The sequence below is a fragment of the Naegleria lovaniensis genome (assembly GCF_003324165.1).
Source record: "Naegleria lovaniensis strain ATCC 30569 chromosome Unknown tig025, whole genome shotgun sequence".
Taxonomy (NCBI): domain Eukaryota; phylum Heterolobosea; class Eutetramitea; order Acrasida; family Naegleriidae; genus Naegleria; species Naegleria lovaniensis.
Window position 1 is genome coordinate 148,051 of NW_025407847.1, and position 15,472 is coordinate 163,522.

The window sequence follows — 15,472 nt, forward strand, 5'->3', positions numbered from 1 at the left end:
ATGAACAATATTGGCAATATTATTACACTGCAAATCTAACAAATGTCAATCCAACAACAATGGATGCAATAACGTTTGCAGCAATCAATAACAGTGACACACTATTGATAATGACCTCAAACATTAAACTTAACATTTTCATTGAATCAATCCTCATGGTTCCCAAAATTATGTTCACTTACACATAAACCTGAAGAAATAAGTAGTAGATCGTTCCTCCCAACATCAAAGTAAGGAAAGGCAAACTCAAAAATATAGGAGTATAGTTTTCGGTAAAATTGCCCAATGAATCTTCCATGAAAATAAATCGGGACCAATGTCCGTGTATGCAACACTTACTCAATCGGAGGTTGGCGAATGTGATAATGGAATAACAAATCCATCCAATAAATTCCAAAGCTAAAGCGTATGAAGGGTACAACAACATCGACCCTTTCGCGATCAGAGTTATGAACGACACAATCACTACAAAATAAGACCACACCGTGTTCGTCAATACAACAAGTTGAAAGGGCAAAGAGGTTAACATTTTTTTGTTGGTTTCGACGCCATGGCGCCAATTGTTTACTACAAAATTTTGTTTGGATAACCAACCGAGAATGGTCAAAGAAGGACGAACAAAATTCACATTTGAGAAGTTTTAAAATTTTTATAAATTAACTGTGGATAGTAGTACTTTAGAGAAGCTTTCGAAGCTTTTCTTTCAAAGATTCATCCACAGAATTATGTTCCAAATAAGAAAGCAATCCTTCAAGAACGGCATCAGCATTTCCAGAGCACAAAGTAGCAACATCTTGCTTGACCTTTTCACGTCTGATTTTAGCAATGCATTGCTGAACAGTGTGGCTGTTAGTTTCAACCCAAGAAAGGAAATCCTTGTCATTATTCCACAATTGTTCATTGTTGATGACTTGTTCTCTCAAGATTTGTCTCTTGACACTGATCTTGTTTTCAGTGACACAATCGCTCAATTGGTTCAACAATGAGAATTCAAGAAGCTTTCTTCTTAATCTCCAATAAAAGTAGGATCTAGAGTTCTTCCATGATACAACTTCGGTGATAACACCCTTAGCCTTCATTCTTCCTGGAGTGTCATGTAGATCAGCAAAGCATTCAGCAACTTGAGTATAGATTGGAAGTAATCGTTCAACTCTCTTTTCCATCTTCAATTTAATTTGGTCTTTTTCTTGAAGAGAAATTTCAGAGCTACCCAACTCTCTGCTGAGTCTAATGTATTCTTCATCCAAACGTTGAATAGTAGCAACAATTTCTTGTTTTCTGTACTTGATTTCCACAATACCTGATGCTTCCAAAATACCACCCTTTGACTTTTCATCAGCAAACATTTCCATAACTTCATTGTTGATCATTGGATCTACTACGACCCATGCACCTCCTCTCAATTCTCCGTGTGGAGGAATATAAACAAACACTGGTTGTTTGTATTGAGTTAAAGCATCGACAATGTAGGAACCAAACTTGAGAATTTCATCAAACATGTCTCTTTGCCCTCCAGAAAAACCTCTCCAGTTGGCAAATATCATGAGTGGCAATTGTTCTCCCTTATTGAAGTCATTGATGGCTTGAGCAGTCTTGAATGCAGAGTCTGGATACCAAACTTGTCCAGATTTTTGAACCACACGTTCTCGTGAGTTACTGTCGGCTGGATCTGCTGGAATCACTTGTTCGTAAGTCTTTGTATCAACAGCAATAACACCCATAGGAATACCTCCAAGTCTGGCACGAGCAACGATGATATTCTTAGCCCATCCTCCGAGGGTTTCAAAGAACGAGTCCTTGTCAAAGAATCCACTCAAATATGATTTTTCATCATTATTTTCTAGATATTTACCAACCAACATTTCTCTAAAGTCATAGTGAGATCCTTCAAGTGGAACAAAGCCAATTTCACGTTCTGGATCATCTAAATTCTTCAACACTGGGAGAGGAGATCCAATGGTTTTAGGTACATATTGCAACCATTTCATAGCTTGTTGAATGGCACGATAGTCATCCGCTGCAACCAAGTGAGATACACCGTTTGGATACATGATTTGAATACCTCCCAATTGCAAGTTGCTTGTGTAAACTTCTCTAGATAAAACTTTGTTCAAGGCACCAGCACCAGTAAGCAAGATTGGAGCTCTTCTGTTCTGAATGATTCTTTGACCGAGTCTGTTCACATAGGCACCAATACCAACACTTCTTGCAGCAATATAGTTCATTGTGAAAATTTCTTCGTAGGCACGAGAGGTTTCACCAGCAATCATACCTGATCCTCTCAAGTTTTCAACACCAATACCATTTTCTTTTCCAATAATGTCAATAATCTTCCATCTCTTTTCATCGTTAACTTCAATCAATGTTGCGTTCACAGAGTGAGTTTTTTGAAGCTTCTCATAATCAAATTCGGTGAGGTAAAGATATTTGAACCCCTTAGTGCAGTCATTTGGATCAGTCCATTCAACTTTGAAGAGTTCTCTGACCTCATCCGCCAAACCAATTCTAGCACCAGAGTTGGCAGCAATATAGAATCTTGGGATCCTCAAGTTTCTTGCCATCTCGCTTGCCAATTGGAATACTTCATCTTCAATGACACCGAATGATCCCGATTGGAACGTAATATCGTTTGCAATGAGGATCATATCTCTGCCATCTCTGCATTCTGGTGTGTACATGGTAAGTTTCCAAACAACCATACCACAAGTGTTTTTACCAATAGCATCCTTGTTTGGATTTTCCACAAGCTTACGAGTCTCATTGTTCAAGATATACTCAACCTTTTGTAAGAGTACAGAGGGAATTGGCTCTTGCGTTAACTCATTGTATTCCTTCCACATGCCATGAATTGCTCTCTCGAACAAGTATGGGAAGTCATAAACATATGATGTTTCATTGTTGTGAGCAATAACTCTCTTTTGGTCCACTGTTTGAAGAATTGGATGTGGAATATTTACATCAAGTCCTTCTAATGGCTTCTTTTCTCCTACAACAGTCTTATAAACAGTTCTACCTGTATTTTGATCCTTCTCTTCACGATAAATATCTAGTGTGAGATTATAAGCTGTATCGTCACGAGCAATAAATCTGAATGTTTGAGGTTGAGATGTCTTTGAGAATTTAGCAGTAAATCGTACTTCCACTTCACTAACTCTCAATTTCCACAATCTCTTACCATAAACCTTTTGGAATCTTTCAATAATTTCACCGACCATGTCAGCTTTAACAACAACTTCTGGTAAAAAGTTGACGAAAATATGATTTGCATAGCTGGCAGCATAGTTCTTATCAGCCATTGCAATTTCCAATGCATTGATTGATGCAACAACATATCTTTCAAGTTCTGAAATTTGTAATTCTTCAGGATTCTCCTCAGTGAAAATATCACCTTGTAAAACAAGAGTACGAACAAAGAATCTCTTGTTCAAATAATCATATCTATTCAAACCAAGTTCCTTCTTCTTTTGACCATAGAAAACGTGCACAGATGGGTCTCTACAAGGATAAGGGTTGACGTCATAGTTTGAAAGTTTCTTGAGGAAAAGTTGGAACGCAAGAGTTGGCTCAATGTGTCTGTACATTGGATCTTCGTTGTAGTTAATTCTTTGCCTGAATGTAAAATAGAATGGTAATCTTCCTTGAATTTCTACAACCACTGTTACTCTCTTGATTTCATTATATTCAAGTTGCTTGCTATGTTTCTTCATGATAGTTGTAAGAGCTGAAACGAGTTCTGTATCATTTGGAGTAATTGTTTGATTCCACTTTAGCAACACTTTCAAAACGTTGGTATGGTCTGCATCATCATTATTCTCGAAAATCTTCAACACTTCAGGAAGATAATTATCGACATCATGGAGGGAGTCGAAAATGCTCATAACTCCAAAGCCAAGGTTATCTTCAGTTTCAGAAAGTGTGTTCAAGGAATCCATAGAAATGGATCCAACAATACCATCAGACTTTAAGGATCCAGAGTTAGTTGATTTCTCAGTATTCATAAAGTTGAATTCTACAGTCTTGTATTTTCCGTGGGATGCAGACTTCACGATATTGATATCAAACGTACAGTATGCTTTTCTAATGTAAACTTCTGCAGCCAAATCAGCAATTTTTTCATTTGGATCAGAGAAGAACTCGAGAAGGATATCAAAGCTGTAGTTAGACTTAACAATCAACTCTTTCAAGCAAGCTAACTTTTGTTGTTGGTCAGTTGCTTCAAGGCCATCTTTAAGGTATCCTTCCATTTCATCCTTCATTCTCTTCTTAGAAGGCAATCTGCTTGTTGTTAAGATGTGCTTAGCTGCAACTGCAACATCGCTGTATTCAGGAGCAACAAATGCTGCAAGTTCATCGAGAGTTGGAGTAAACTCTTTAACCATGTCGAGATCTTCAATAACTTCCAAAAGAGAACGAATGACTTTGTTCTTACTTCTAAGTCTGCAGTGTGAAAGTCCAATTTGATATGTCTTGGTGAGATTGTCGCTGTGCTTTTCTCTTAAATCGAACCATACAGCTTCCTTTCTCTTTCCTCCTTTAGTATCAAAACCTTTTTCAGTTTCCAAATAAGTTTCCAAAAGCTTTGAAAGAACGTTATAAGCATGTTGTTTGTATCCAGAGTTGAAAAGGTCAAAAATTTCATAAACTGGTTTGGCAGCCTGCAAAAATTCGTCCTTCTTTCCTCCTTCAAGTCCATTCTCAAAATTCTTGAAGAGAGTAACCAGTTCCTTGATTAAATCTTCGTTGTAGACATCATGTGTGTGATCATCGTTGTCTTGACAACAATATTCATCATATTGCTCCTTTCTCTTGAGCAAGACGTTGTTAACATCCTTAATCAAGGAAATTGGCAAAAATTTTCTTAAAACTGAAATCTTCTCAATCAGTACGTGAATGAGAACATTTCTATCTCCAAGTTTTTTCAAAGAAGTAACAGCCTGACTCAACTTGTCATTGAAAATAAATGATGGATAATCGTAACCTGCTAACAGATTCTCAATTACTTCCAATGCAGAAGTTACAACTCTATTTGGTGGTACTCTAGCAGTGGTACTAGAAGAGCTAGATGGTGGGAATTGTCCTTCAAATGGAAGTGATCGCTTAACTTGGGACTTGTCATCGAGGTCAATCATGGCAATGATGTCTCCTTGATTTACTCCTGTACCATCTACCAAGCAGTGATTGACTTTACCAGGCAATGGAGCATACACAGTAACAATCATTTTCATAACTTCCAATTCTGCGACTGGTGTATTTGGCTTGACATGAGCACCATTTTCAACAAGATATCTTATAAATTTACCACTCAATGTTGATCTTAATTGAGAAGGATCAAATTCCTTGGTGAACATGCAAACCTTTCCGTCAACCAAAACTCTGAGGCCAGATGGCTCCTCAGTTGCATAAGAAACATGGCTTTCGTTGTCAATGATAATTAACAAACCACTGTCTCTTAATTCTGAAAATTCTGCTTCTCTGGTTGAGCCATTCAAAGCCAAAGTGTACTTATTAGGACCGCTCCTAACTCCATCAACTTGATATTTAACGTTTTCATAAATCAGCTCAATAGAATAATGAACATCTACACAATCAAATGATGGAACTTGGCCTCTCTCTACTGCCAAAATCCAATTCTTTGCTCTTTCAGATACCATTCTGTGAAGTGTGTGCAAAGCGCCACAAGTGACAACCAAAAACGTATCTGGTTTTTCCAGTTTAATTTTACGTGCAATAAGTCCATCAAGCCAAGCTGTAGTGTATCTATTGTCAATGTAATCATCAAATTTTAGGAGTGATTGTAAATATTCGGCAGTGGTTCTAATCTCTCCTCTAATAGCAAGTTCAGAGAGTGCCAACAACATAGATTTTCTTGCCTCTTCTCTAGTGGATCCATGAGTGAAAATATGACCAAACTGGGAATCGGAAAATGCATGAACAGCGCCTTGAGAACGAATTGAAAAATATCCCCATACATTAGGTGCTGTTCTAAAGTTTAATTCAACCACGCCACCACAAGTTGGTTGGAATCCGCTTTCTGGATTTTCAGCAGTAATACGACAAGCAATAGTGTGTCCGACTGGTGGTCGTCTCTTACTGGCGTCATTCACATCAATGTTAACGGATGGAGAATATAATTCCTCCAATTGAACTCCAAAGAATCTTCTGATGTCTGCCATGTTGTATAAAGGAATACCCATAGCAATTTGAAGCTGAATTGAAGGAATATTTGTGAGAGTAATCCATTCAGTGACTGGATGCTCAACTTGCAATCTAGGATTCAACTCTAAAAAGTAGACTTGTTGAGTAGTTGGCTCATACAAGTATTCCACTGTACCAGCGCCGCTATAGTTTACACTTTTTGCAAGTGTGACAGCAGCAGCCTCCATAGTATCAACAACGTGTTTTGGAGCAATTGTTACTGGACCTTCTTCGATAATCTTTTGATGTCTTCTTTGGACAGAACAATCTCTCGAGTAGAGGGCAATTGCATTTCCGTGTTTGTCTGCTACTACTTGAACTTCCAAGTGTCGAGATTCACTCGAAAGTTTCATGAGGAAAATAGGAGAACCTGGAACCTCAATTTTGACTTGTTGAAATCCTAACTTCAATTCGGTATCATTAGTAACTTTTCTAATACCTTTACCACCACCTCCTTCCGATGCTTTAATCATGATTGGATAACCAATCTTATGAGCACATTCGAGTGCTTCGTTCTCTGAAGTGATGCAACACTCCAAATAGATATCTTCAGGAATTGGCAAACCATCTTTAGCGATGTCATAGGAAACATGACTTCCAGACCAAGGAATGCAAGGAACTCCAGCAGCTTGAGCCAAAATTGTGGAAGAAATCTTGTCTCCGAGAGCTTCCATTGGCAATGCGTCAGGACCAATGAAAGAGATTTTTCGTTTAGTTTGAGAAAGAGAGAAAGGTAATTCTGGATTTTCACTCGCGTGACCCCAGCCAGGCCAAACAGCATCACACATGTATTGTTCGGCAATGTCTACAATTAATTTGACATTGCTGTAATTGTTGAAATTGGATTCACCAGGAACTTTCACCAACTCGTCAGCTAATCTGACATACTCTGCATTGGCCTGAATGTCTTCAGGAGTTGCCATTACTACAAATTTAATGTCATCGGCTCTGCCAAAAACTTCGTTGCACCACTTTCTCATTGAACGAATTCCTTTAACAGCTGCAATACCGTTGTTGGCTATCAGGATCTTCTTAATTGGTTTATTTCCTCCCATCACCCGAACGTATTCTTCAATGTTGGCAAAGAATCCACGATTGGACTGTGTATCCACAACTGGACTTTGAGCAGACATGATGATGAAAAAGTGTTGTTATTGCTGATTGATGATATCGGGTATTGATAATTGATGAAATAATAAGAGCCAATGAATGATTCCGCTACGTTGTTGTTCAAAATTGTTCTCTAAAGCAAGGATGATGATGCCGTACAGGACGAATAGCCAAATCACCAAAGGAGAAATGATTTGTTCGGGATGAGAGCCTGTGAGGTTAAATTTTTTTGAGTAAAAGTTTTTATGAAAATCGCTGTTGGAAGCTTCTGTGAAAACGGGACCAATGAAGATGAACGTTGAAAAATGTCCATTTGTTAAACATCGGACAAGAATGTAGATCGTGGGCAGAGGAGAGAAATGAGAGAAGATGTGAAGGGAGTTTCCAGTTACTCTTCATCAGTGATAGACTTGGTGTTAGATGATCATAACACAGTGCAGTTCAATGATGATATGATCGGCCCCTTTCGAAGTGAAATTTCAAAGTAGCGTCCTCAGACACCACCACACAAATTATAGACAAATATCTAGTTTGAACCGAAGAGTCCTTTTAGGTGGATGGCATAATAGAAGGTCAAAGAGAAATTCCCAGCTTTTCGAACATTTAAATTGGTGACAGCTTGAAGATTCAAAGGCAAAGAATGATCACAGACGAGGCCTCAATTTGATGATATTGGCATTATCCAATAATGTGATCTCATATTTTTGTTAATTATTCCGAATTTGTTTGTGGTGAATACACTCCATCCTTAACAAAAGTATAAGATGCCTCTATCATCAGGATTGGTTTTTGCAACTCCAAAACAATATGATTGCTCAAACGACTCCAAGCAGAAATATAAATATTGAAGGAGAACGAGCCATTATGAGTTTTCTGGATCGAAATTTATGATCATCTGTGTGAAAGGAGGTCAATTGACTTTCTCAATTTTTAGATTTATATCCAAATGCTCCTAATGTTTTCAGAATCATTTGAACGTATTGAATACTTGGTACACAAACACCACAGATTTGGTCTTGATATGCAGTGGAAGATTTGTCTGTGTATCGATGTTTTGATTCACGAATACCTAACCAACCTGAAGGATCAACCTTATGTTTTTCACAAATCTTGATTATTTGTTCCGCAGAAACGCTTTCAACTTGGTTTAAAATAATATCCCAGGGAGTAATTCCAATACTTGTCAAAGCTTGAAAGACAAGTAGATCAGAGCAAAGTGGAAGGCCATACAATTTTGCCCAATACATTTGATCTGCTGCAGTCAGTCTCATTGATTTGATTAGAAGGGGAGGCTTGGTATCTAAGGAACGGGATAGGGCTCTAATGAATCTTAGACTGTTGCAATAAGCGCCCACAACAACATTCCATCCTGTGGAGTTGACTGATGACGATCCAGATCTAGGAACTTTCATATTTGATTGAACACAGTCTTTAACACCTTTCTCCCATTGAGCCTTCATGAATTTTGCCAATGGAATCTGATAGGAAATCACTTGTGTTAACACGTGTTGAGCCTCTTCCTTGTTCAAGTTACACATGACATCTTCCAAAGGATGAATTGAAGCGATCAGATCCCATTGAGTGTCTCCTGCTCTACTTTTGCAAATGTTTAGAATATAGGACAAGAATGGATCTAACGAACCTTGCATTTGGCTCCTTAATGTAAATTGCTTTCTTACTGAAAATAAACTCACTGCAACACAAGAAAAAATCAACGAAGGAATATCAATGCCCTTGAGAATGGACTCGACACTGTTTTCGTTGAAATAATAGTGATGAGTTTTGAAATTCAAAGTCATCATTCCACTCTTATCGACTCGAGCCGCTTGTCCAGTAACGAAAGGATCAAAACAAGTTTCCAATCTTCCTCTCAACTTGCCAACAATTGCCAAACACTTGTTATACTTGCGAAAGTGCCATAAACTCTTATGTAGCTTGTTCTTTCTCTCTTCATGGCTTAGAAGATTGAAATACACGGCCGTTTTGGTTGGTGGAGAATTCTTTCGATTTCTCAAAATGTATTTAAGAACACACTGCTCTCCAACACCACATAGGTTTTCTAAAGTGTCCAATAAATTATAATACTCTGAAATGGTGTTCATATTTTCAATGCTAATGGGTTGCAAGTCAGCATCTGACAAAATCTTATTGACCACTAGGAAATTAATTTTAGGAAGAGCAATCAAGGGTTTGAATCGATCGGGCATACAAGATCCCCTTAATGATGGTTTTACATCTGAATTATTTTTCCTATTAATGTAATTCTCAATCTTGTCAGTCTCACCATGAGTATACCAAACGATGGCCTTCTTTAATCTTTGAATCAGAGTCAATCGAGCAGAAATAAGAGGAATCCATTCATTCTCGTCACGATTCATAATGTCCTTCTCTCTATTTTCTAATGATTGTTCGATAAACTCCAGCCAATGATACAGCAAGAACGCTGCTTGTTGAGGCAAATATCTTCCATGAATCAGAATGTAGGGAATTCTTTTGAAATGTTCTGGTGAAGCTTGCAAAAGCTTTCTCTTCATTATTTTAGGTGTTTCAGAATCAACAAATGTTGCCAATTGTTTGATGTTCCTCTTCACAATTCTATTGTAGAGTTCTTTCAATTCTTGTGGCTTCTCTGAGAGGGAAAAATATGCAGAAATAAAATCACTCATATTTTCACAATCCAATCTTTCATTGGCCATGTTGTAAAATACTTCTGCGTGAAAACGAGAAGGAAAGCCACGATACTGTGCATAAAGAATATTGTTGGTCAATTTAACATTTTGGTATTTGGGAATGAGCTCTTTCAAAATTGAAGATCCGCTGGAAATGGTTAGAAAATCTCTCCAAAATTCAGAAATTTGTTGAATGGACAATGTTTGGTTCGCAGTGCTTGGATTGACATCAGTAATGGCGGAGGCTGTAAACATTTTTTTTTAGGCCGAAACAAGATCTCTTGATTTTTGAAATTGCACAGTAGCTATCCCTCTTTCATGTACCCTCCAATCAACGTGTTATGAGTTAGATCACTTTTAAATTCCGGCAATTTCGCGTCACAAAACAGCAACTTCACTATCAAGACTCCCAAGTTCATACTTTTTACAAAAAACAAATGCCAAAGCGACAATTATTAGATTCTGCCACTCAACAGGAGCAATTGCATACCAAACGTATCAAAGACCACACTCCATCCGTTCGAAACTCCATGCTTCCCATTCCCTCCGATAGTATAGAATGGTTTGAAGAAATGCATAACTCTCCTCTCTCTTTATCGCAAAAGAAGGACTCTTCACCAGATCATCTCATCCCACCCGAAGTTTTTCAAAATCATATCTTTCGTTTTCTGGCTGGTGATGATCGTACTCTAAGAAATTGTAGTCTAGTTTCCAAGTCATTCTTTGTGTGGTCGACTTCAGACCCGGTGTATGATGTTTGTATGCAACGAGAATTTCCCTTCTACACACGTCGACTCAAACAAATCAACCAGTACACTAATTTGTATTTGAAATTCAATAGGAGAACAAAGGCTTCCTTCAATATCAATGAATTGTTTTGGGCTCTTATTGAAAAGGCAAATAGAGATGCCAACAGTCTTGAGAGAATGATCGTTGATGATGGTTATTTGGATTTCATTCACAAACTCGAAAATGAATTTGAAAATGTGAAAAATACTCTCTATGAAGCTTCTGTTAAGGAGGATTTGACATGTTTCGAAGATGATGGAGGCTTATATGCCATGTGTCTGGTTATTTCACAAGGCAAGCAAGCTTGGGAGGAAATGTGTCAAGATCCCTCAAAAGGAGAAGACTTGCCAGGAGACGAATCGTTCTTGTATCCGTTCAGCAGTTATACCTACGGTTTGGGTGAAGATGGAGATGAAGAACCTCCTTTTGATTTACTGGCACAAGGATATGATGCTTTTAAAGAGCAATCGAGATAAACCACCCTGGGTTAAATTTCGTCATATCTGAAACCAGCGTCTTCTAGGTTTTTAATTTTTCAGGACTTGCTCGTTGTAAAATTCAAAAATGCCCACTTCATAAAAAATGTTCAGAGCATCAACTCTCATCGCCAAACCACTTTGCAACAACACCTCCTTCGCCAAGCAAGGATCATCATTCCTTCTCTTCTCCCAACAACCACAATACAGAAATTATGCTGCTCAAACACCAACTGAGAAGGGATCCATTGCTGTTTTATTGAGTGGATGCGGTTATCTTGATGGTACCGAAATTACCGAAGCCGTCAGTGTGATGATTCAATTGTCAAAGAAGGGATACAAGATTGCTTTCTTTGCTCCTGATATTAATCAAGAAGAAACTTATGACCATCTTACAAAGACTTTGGACAAGAACGAAGTGAGAAATATCCGTTCTGAAGCTTCCAGAATTACCAGACAAAGTGTTCTCAAATTGGAACAATATAGACCACAATCTTTCGAAGCTCTCATCGTTCCAGGTGGTTTCGGTGTTGCTAAAAACTTGAGCAATTATTCTGAAAACCCAGCTAATTTTAAGATTAATCCTGAAGTTGAGAAGGCTATTGTTTCAACTTATGAAGCCAAGATTCCAATCGGAATGTGTTGTATTGCTCCAATTTTGGCTGCCAAGCTCATTCCAAAGTGTTCAATTACTTTGGGTGACTCTGATCCAGCCACCACCGAAAATGCCAGAGCTCTTGGTGCTACTTGCTTGACCAAAGGAACAAGCCAAGTTGTTGTTGACAAGGATAACAAGTTGGTAACCACTCCTGCATATATGGGCAAGAACCCAACTCCTTACGAAGTTTTTGATGGTATTGCATCGATGGTTGACTCTGTCATTGAGTTGACAGGCTCAAAGAGCGAAGAAGAAGGAGAAATCGATTTTGGTGTGTTAGAAGAAATTGCTGCCAAGAAGGTTGGTAAAGAACAATTCCTCAAGATGAAAGAACAAATGTACGGAAAGAAACCAGCTTCCAAGTAAACATTCACAAAGCTCAAGGGATTTTTGTATTTATTGAAAAACAAGAATGTTTTGACACGCTTTGTATCCCGAAAGAATTGGCGCTTTCAAATACAAAAAAATGTCACGACACGAAGACCTCGATCGCCTACCAAACGGAAGAATTACGAACGATTACTTGAGAAAGTTATGTAAAAGCAAAGGAGGGTACATGACGGAAAAGCTAAACGAAAAGCTTTACCTTCAGCATAAAGGGGTAACAAAAATCGAGAATTTAGATAAGTTTACCGGAGTGAAAGTCTTGTGGTTGGAATCGAACGCTGTGAACAAAATTGAAGGGTTGGAGTCTTTGAAAGAGTTATCCTGTCTCTACATTCACCAAAATTGTATTGAACACATTGAAGGGATTTTCCATTGCCAAAGTCTTCATACCTTGAACATTTCCGAAAACTTTATTAGCCACATTCCTGAGGAATTGGGAAAATGCTGTACCAATCTTCAAACTCTGGATTTGAACAGCAATCAATTGAGAACTTTGGATTCTATCAAAGCGTTGAAATATTGTACAAAGCTATCTATTTTGGACCTTAGTAAGAACAAGTTGTTTGAATCAATCCCCGAAAACATGACTCAAGAGCAACTAATTGAAGAATTTCTTGCAACATTGAGATCACTCTCAGAATTAAAATTGCTTCGGCTTGAGGGAAACCCGCTTGTTAGAATGATTCCCAATTATCGAAAGGAAATTATAGCACAGTTTCCATCTTTAAACTATTTGGACAATATGCCAATTTTCGAGGATGAACGAAGAACAGTAAATGCTTGGAAGCGAGGTGGAGTGGAAGAAGAGAGAGAGGAAAGAAAAAAAATTGCTCAAGAGAAGAAAGATAAAGAGAGGAAAAACTTTGAGGCCTTTGAGAAATTAGTTGAAAACGCAAGGAGAGAAGCACAAAACAATCACAAAACTGATGAAAAAGAAAATGACACCAACCAAGATGACGAAATGGTTGAACTCAAGACTCCAGACGCAGCTGCTCTCATGACTTTGAAAACCAATCAGGATCAAGAGCAACCAACCAAAACAGAGGAGATACCAGTGGACGATGTTGCACGTAGTGACGAAGAAAGTTTATTTGACATTGAATAATGGAGAATGTAAAAATTGTAAATAACACGCTTCTATTTATTCTTTAAGCGATTTTAAAGTTCGTTCAAGCTTCAACAACTCTGCTTTCTCCGTTTTCTAAGAAACGCCAAAGGTTAGAAATGCTCCAATGCTACTTCATCTACTTACAATTTGTTTTGTAATGGCGTAATGTTGCATATCTGATATACCTCTTGCAGATAAGCTTTCCGTTAATGTTTGAATTCGCTGCTTTTGATCCTCAACTCTTTGTGCAAGTTCTCTTGTGTTAGGGTTCAGCTTTGAGGTTTCTTGTTTGGAAGAGGCAGTGATTTTAGGAGTAATTTGTGACGCTTCACTCGAGGAAGATACGTTTTCATCAACGCTTGTTTCTGATGATCTTTGAACCTTGTTGGACTCCTTTCTCACTGCTGATAATCTGTTTGACGAAATTTTCACATTACTGACGGATTGAGAAACGGTTGGCATCTTTTTTACAGAAGGTTTTTTAGCAACGGAAGACCTGTTGTCGTACGGCGTGTAACTGATGAATGGCTCGACGTGTTCATATTTCTCCACCTCAGGATTCAAGTTGTACATTTTCTCTATAAACTCGTTTTTTCTGATCTCAAATTCAGACTGAATTTCTTCCATGTGCCTTCTAAATTTCTCATAATAGGCCTTAATATTGACATTAGACGACTTTGGTTTTTTCGTCACAGGGCCTTTGTTTGCTTCGTCACTTAAAATGGAGTAGATATTATCTTTAAAAGCTAGGAGAAAGGTTCTTAGATTTTCTTCTGTGCTGTCCTTATCAAACTCCTCAAATGCATTAACTATATCTTCTAATATATTGATATTGCTACGTGAAGAACTTTCTTGGAGTAGAGGTTGTATTTGATTCGTGTACTCTTTGTATTTTTGATCAATTTCCTTCAACAATTCGCTCATATATGAGGTGTAAAAATTGCTAGTTTTTGTAGCAATATTCAGTTCCTCCTGCTTCAACTGTAAATCAATCTCAAAAAGAGATTTTTGTGCGTGAAATGCTCTCACTAAATTCTTCACACTGTCCTCAATATCTTTGGAGGTTTTAGAGTTTCCAATTCGTGGCAGTTTTGACATTACTTCTGCTGTGCTAAGAGACATTGGGTTGTAAAATTGCTTATATGATGAGCTTATCTCTTCATTGGATGCTTTATCTTTCTTTGGAAGTACTAATGATAGTTCAACCATTTCATTCAATATTTTTGAAATATTACTAATAGTGATGTTAGACAATAATACAAAATTAGGGTCCTTAGTAGTGTCCTTAGTGTTAGTTAGATGAGTTCTCATTCTATACAAGTTTCTATATACATGTACGAGATCATTCTCCAGCTCCAAAACATTGGTTACATCAAGATACGGAATATCGTCATTCTTAGAATAATTGCAAACGTTTTGAATTGTATCTTGATGGTCCGATCCAAAGTATTTGCTCTCAATGTAATATTTCTGATGCTCTGCTTGCTTTGTCATGATGTTGTAGTTTCTGATCTTTTCTTGTAACATCTTTCCCCATTTTCGTAGCTGAGCTCTATCCATAGGTGATGAATCATTGTCATCACCTACAATCTCCGAAACAAAATTATCAATATCTGTTATTGATTCCGATTTGATATTGTTACATTTTGTGAGCAGTTGAACTTGTCTTTCCAACTGTACAATTTTTGCTTTGTAGTTTTTGATGATTCGGGCATCGTTGTCTTCACTATCAAGCATTAATTCCTTGTTTAAATGTTTTAAATCCTCAATTTCCCTTCTCAACAACTCATTCTCTTCTAACAATTTCTGATGGGTATGGTAGGGTCCACTTGTCGTATAATTCAAAATGCTAACTACAAACCCTTCGTTCAACCTCGTCGAAAGTATTCCCCCCGCCAAAACTCATTTTTTTGTTTTTTAAATTAGAGTTCCAACGACTTGCAGATTTATCCAATTAGTTCCAAGACGTCGTCATAATTAGAGAGTGATTTTCCTCCTGCACCGTGCCAGCCAAATGAATCTTTCCAAGAAACTCCATGCTGTGCACAGGAAGCTCAGTTGACCAGCCTACAAAAAAATA

At 37.7% G+C, this 15,472-nt stretch overlaps 6 protein-coding genes across 6 annotated transcripts; 3 read left to right on the forward strand and 3 right to left on the reverse strand.

Annotated features, from left to right (window-relative positions):
• Positions 1-677: 677 nt before the first annotated feature.
• On the reverse strand, positions 678-7,328 carry C9374_005716 (uncharacterized protein; the record flags this gene model as incomplete). The annotated part of the gene is made up of 1 exon (XM_044695497.1): positions 678-7,328. The coding sequence occupies one exon, from the start codon at positions 7,326-7,328 to the stop codon at positions 678-680; it is 6,651 nt and encodes a 2,216-aa protein (XP_044547603.1).
• A 900-nt stretch (positions 7,329-8,228) lies between these two features.
• Positions 8,229-10,229, reverse strand: C9374_005717 (uncharacterized protein; the record flags this gene model as incomplete). The annotated part of the gene is made up of 1 exon (XM_044695498.1): positions 8,229-10,229. The coding sequence occupies one exon, from the start codon at positions 10,227-10,229 to the stop codon at positions 8,229-8,231; it is 2,001 nt and encodes a 666-aa protein (XP_044547604.1).
• Positions 10,230-10,411: 182 nt separating this feature from the next.
• C9374_005718 (uncharacterized protein) lies at positions 10,412-11,239 on the forward strand (the record flags this gene model as incomplete). The annotated part of the gene is made up of 1 exon (XM_044695499.1): positions 10,412-11,239. The coding sequence occupies one exon, from the start codon at positions 10,412-10,414 to the stop codon at positions 11,237-11,239; it is 828 nt and encodes a 275-aa protein (XP_044547605.1).
• A 106-nt stretch (positions 11,240-11,345) lies between these two features.
• Positions 11,346-12,263, forward strand: C9374_005719 (uncharacterized protein; the record flags this gene model as incomplete). Its single annotated transcript, XM_044695500.1, has 1 exon — positions 11,346-12,263. One exon carries the CDS (start codon positions 11,346-11,348, stop codon positions 12,261-12,263), a length of 918 nt encoding a protein of 305 aa, XP_044547606.1.
• A 100-nt stretch (positions 12,264-12,363) lies between these two features.
• On the forward strand, positions 12,364-13,389 carry C9374_005720 (uncharacterized protein; the record flags this gene model as incomplete). Its single annotated transcript, XM_044695502.1, has 1 exon — positions 12,364-13,389. One exon carries the CDS (start codon positions 12,364-12,366, stop codon positions 13,387-13,389), a length of 1,026 nt encoding a protein of 341 aa, XP_044547607.1.
• A 36-nt stretch (positions 13,390-13,425) lies between these two features.
• C9374_005721 (uncharacterized protein) lies at positions 13,426-15,298 on the reverse strand (the record flags this gene model as incomplete). Its single annotated transcript, XM_044695503.1, has 3 exons — positions 13,426-13,485; positions 13,537-15,198; positions 15,254-15,298. The coding sequence occupies 3 exons, from the start codon at positions 15,296-15,298 to the stop codon at positions 13,426-13,428; spliced, it is 1,767 nt and encodes a 588-aa protein (XP_044547608.1).
• Positions 15,299-15,472: the final 174 nt, after the last annotated feature.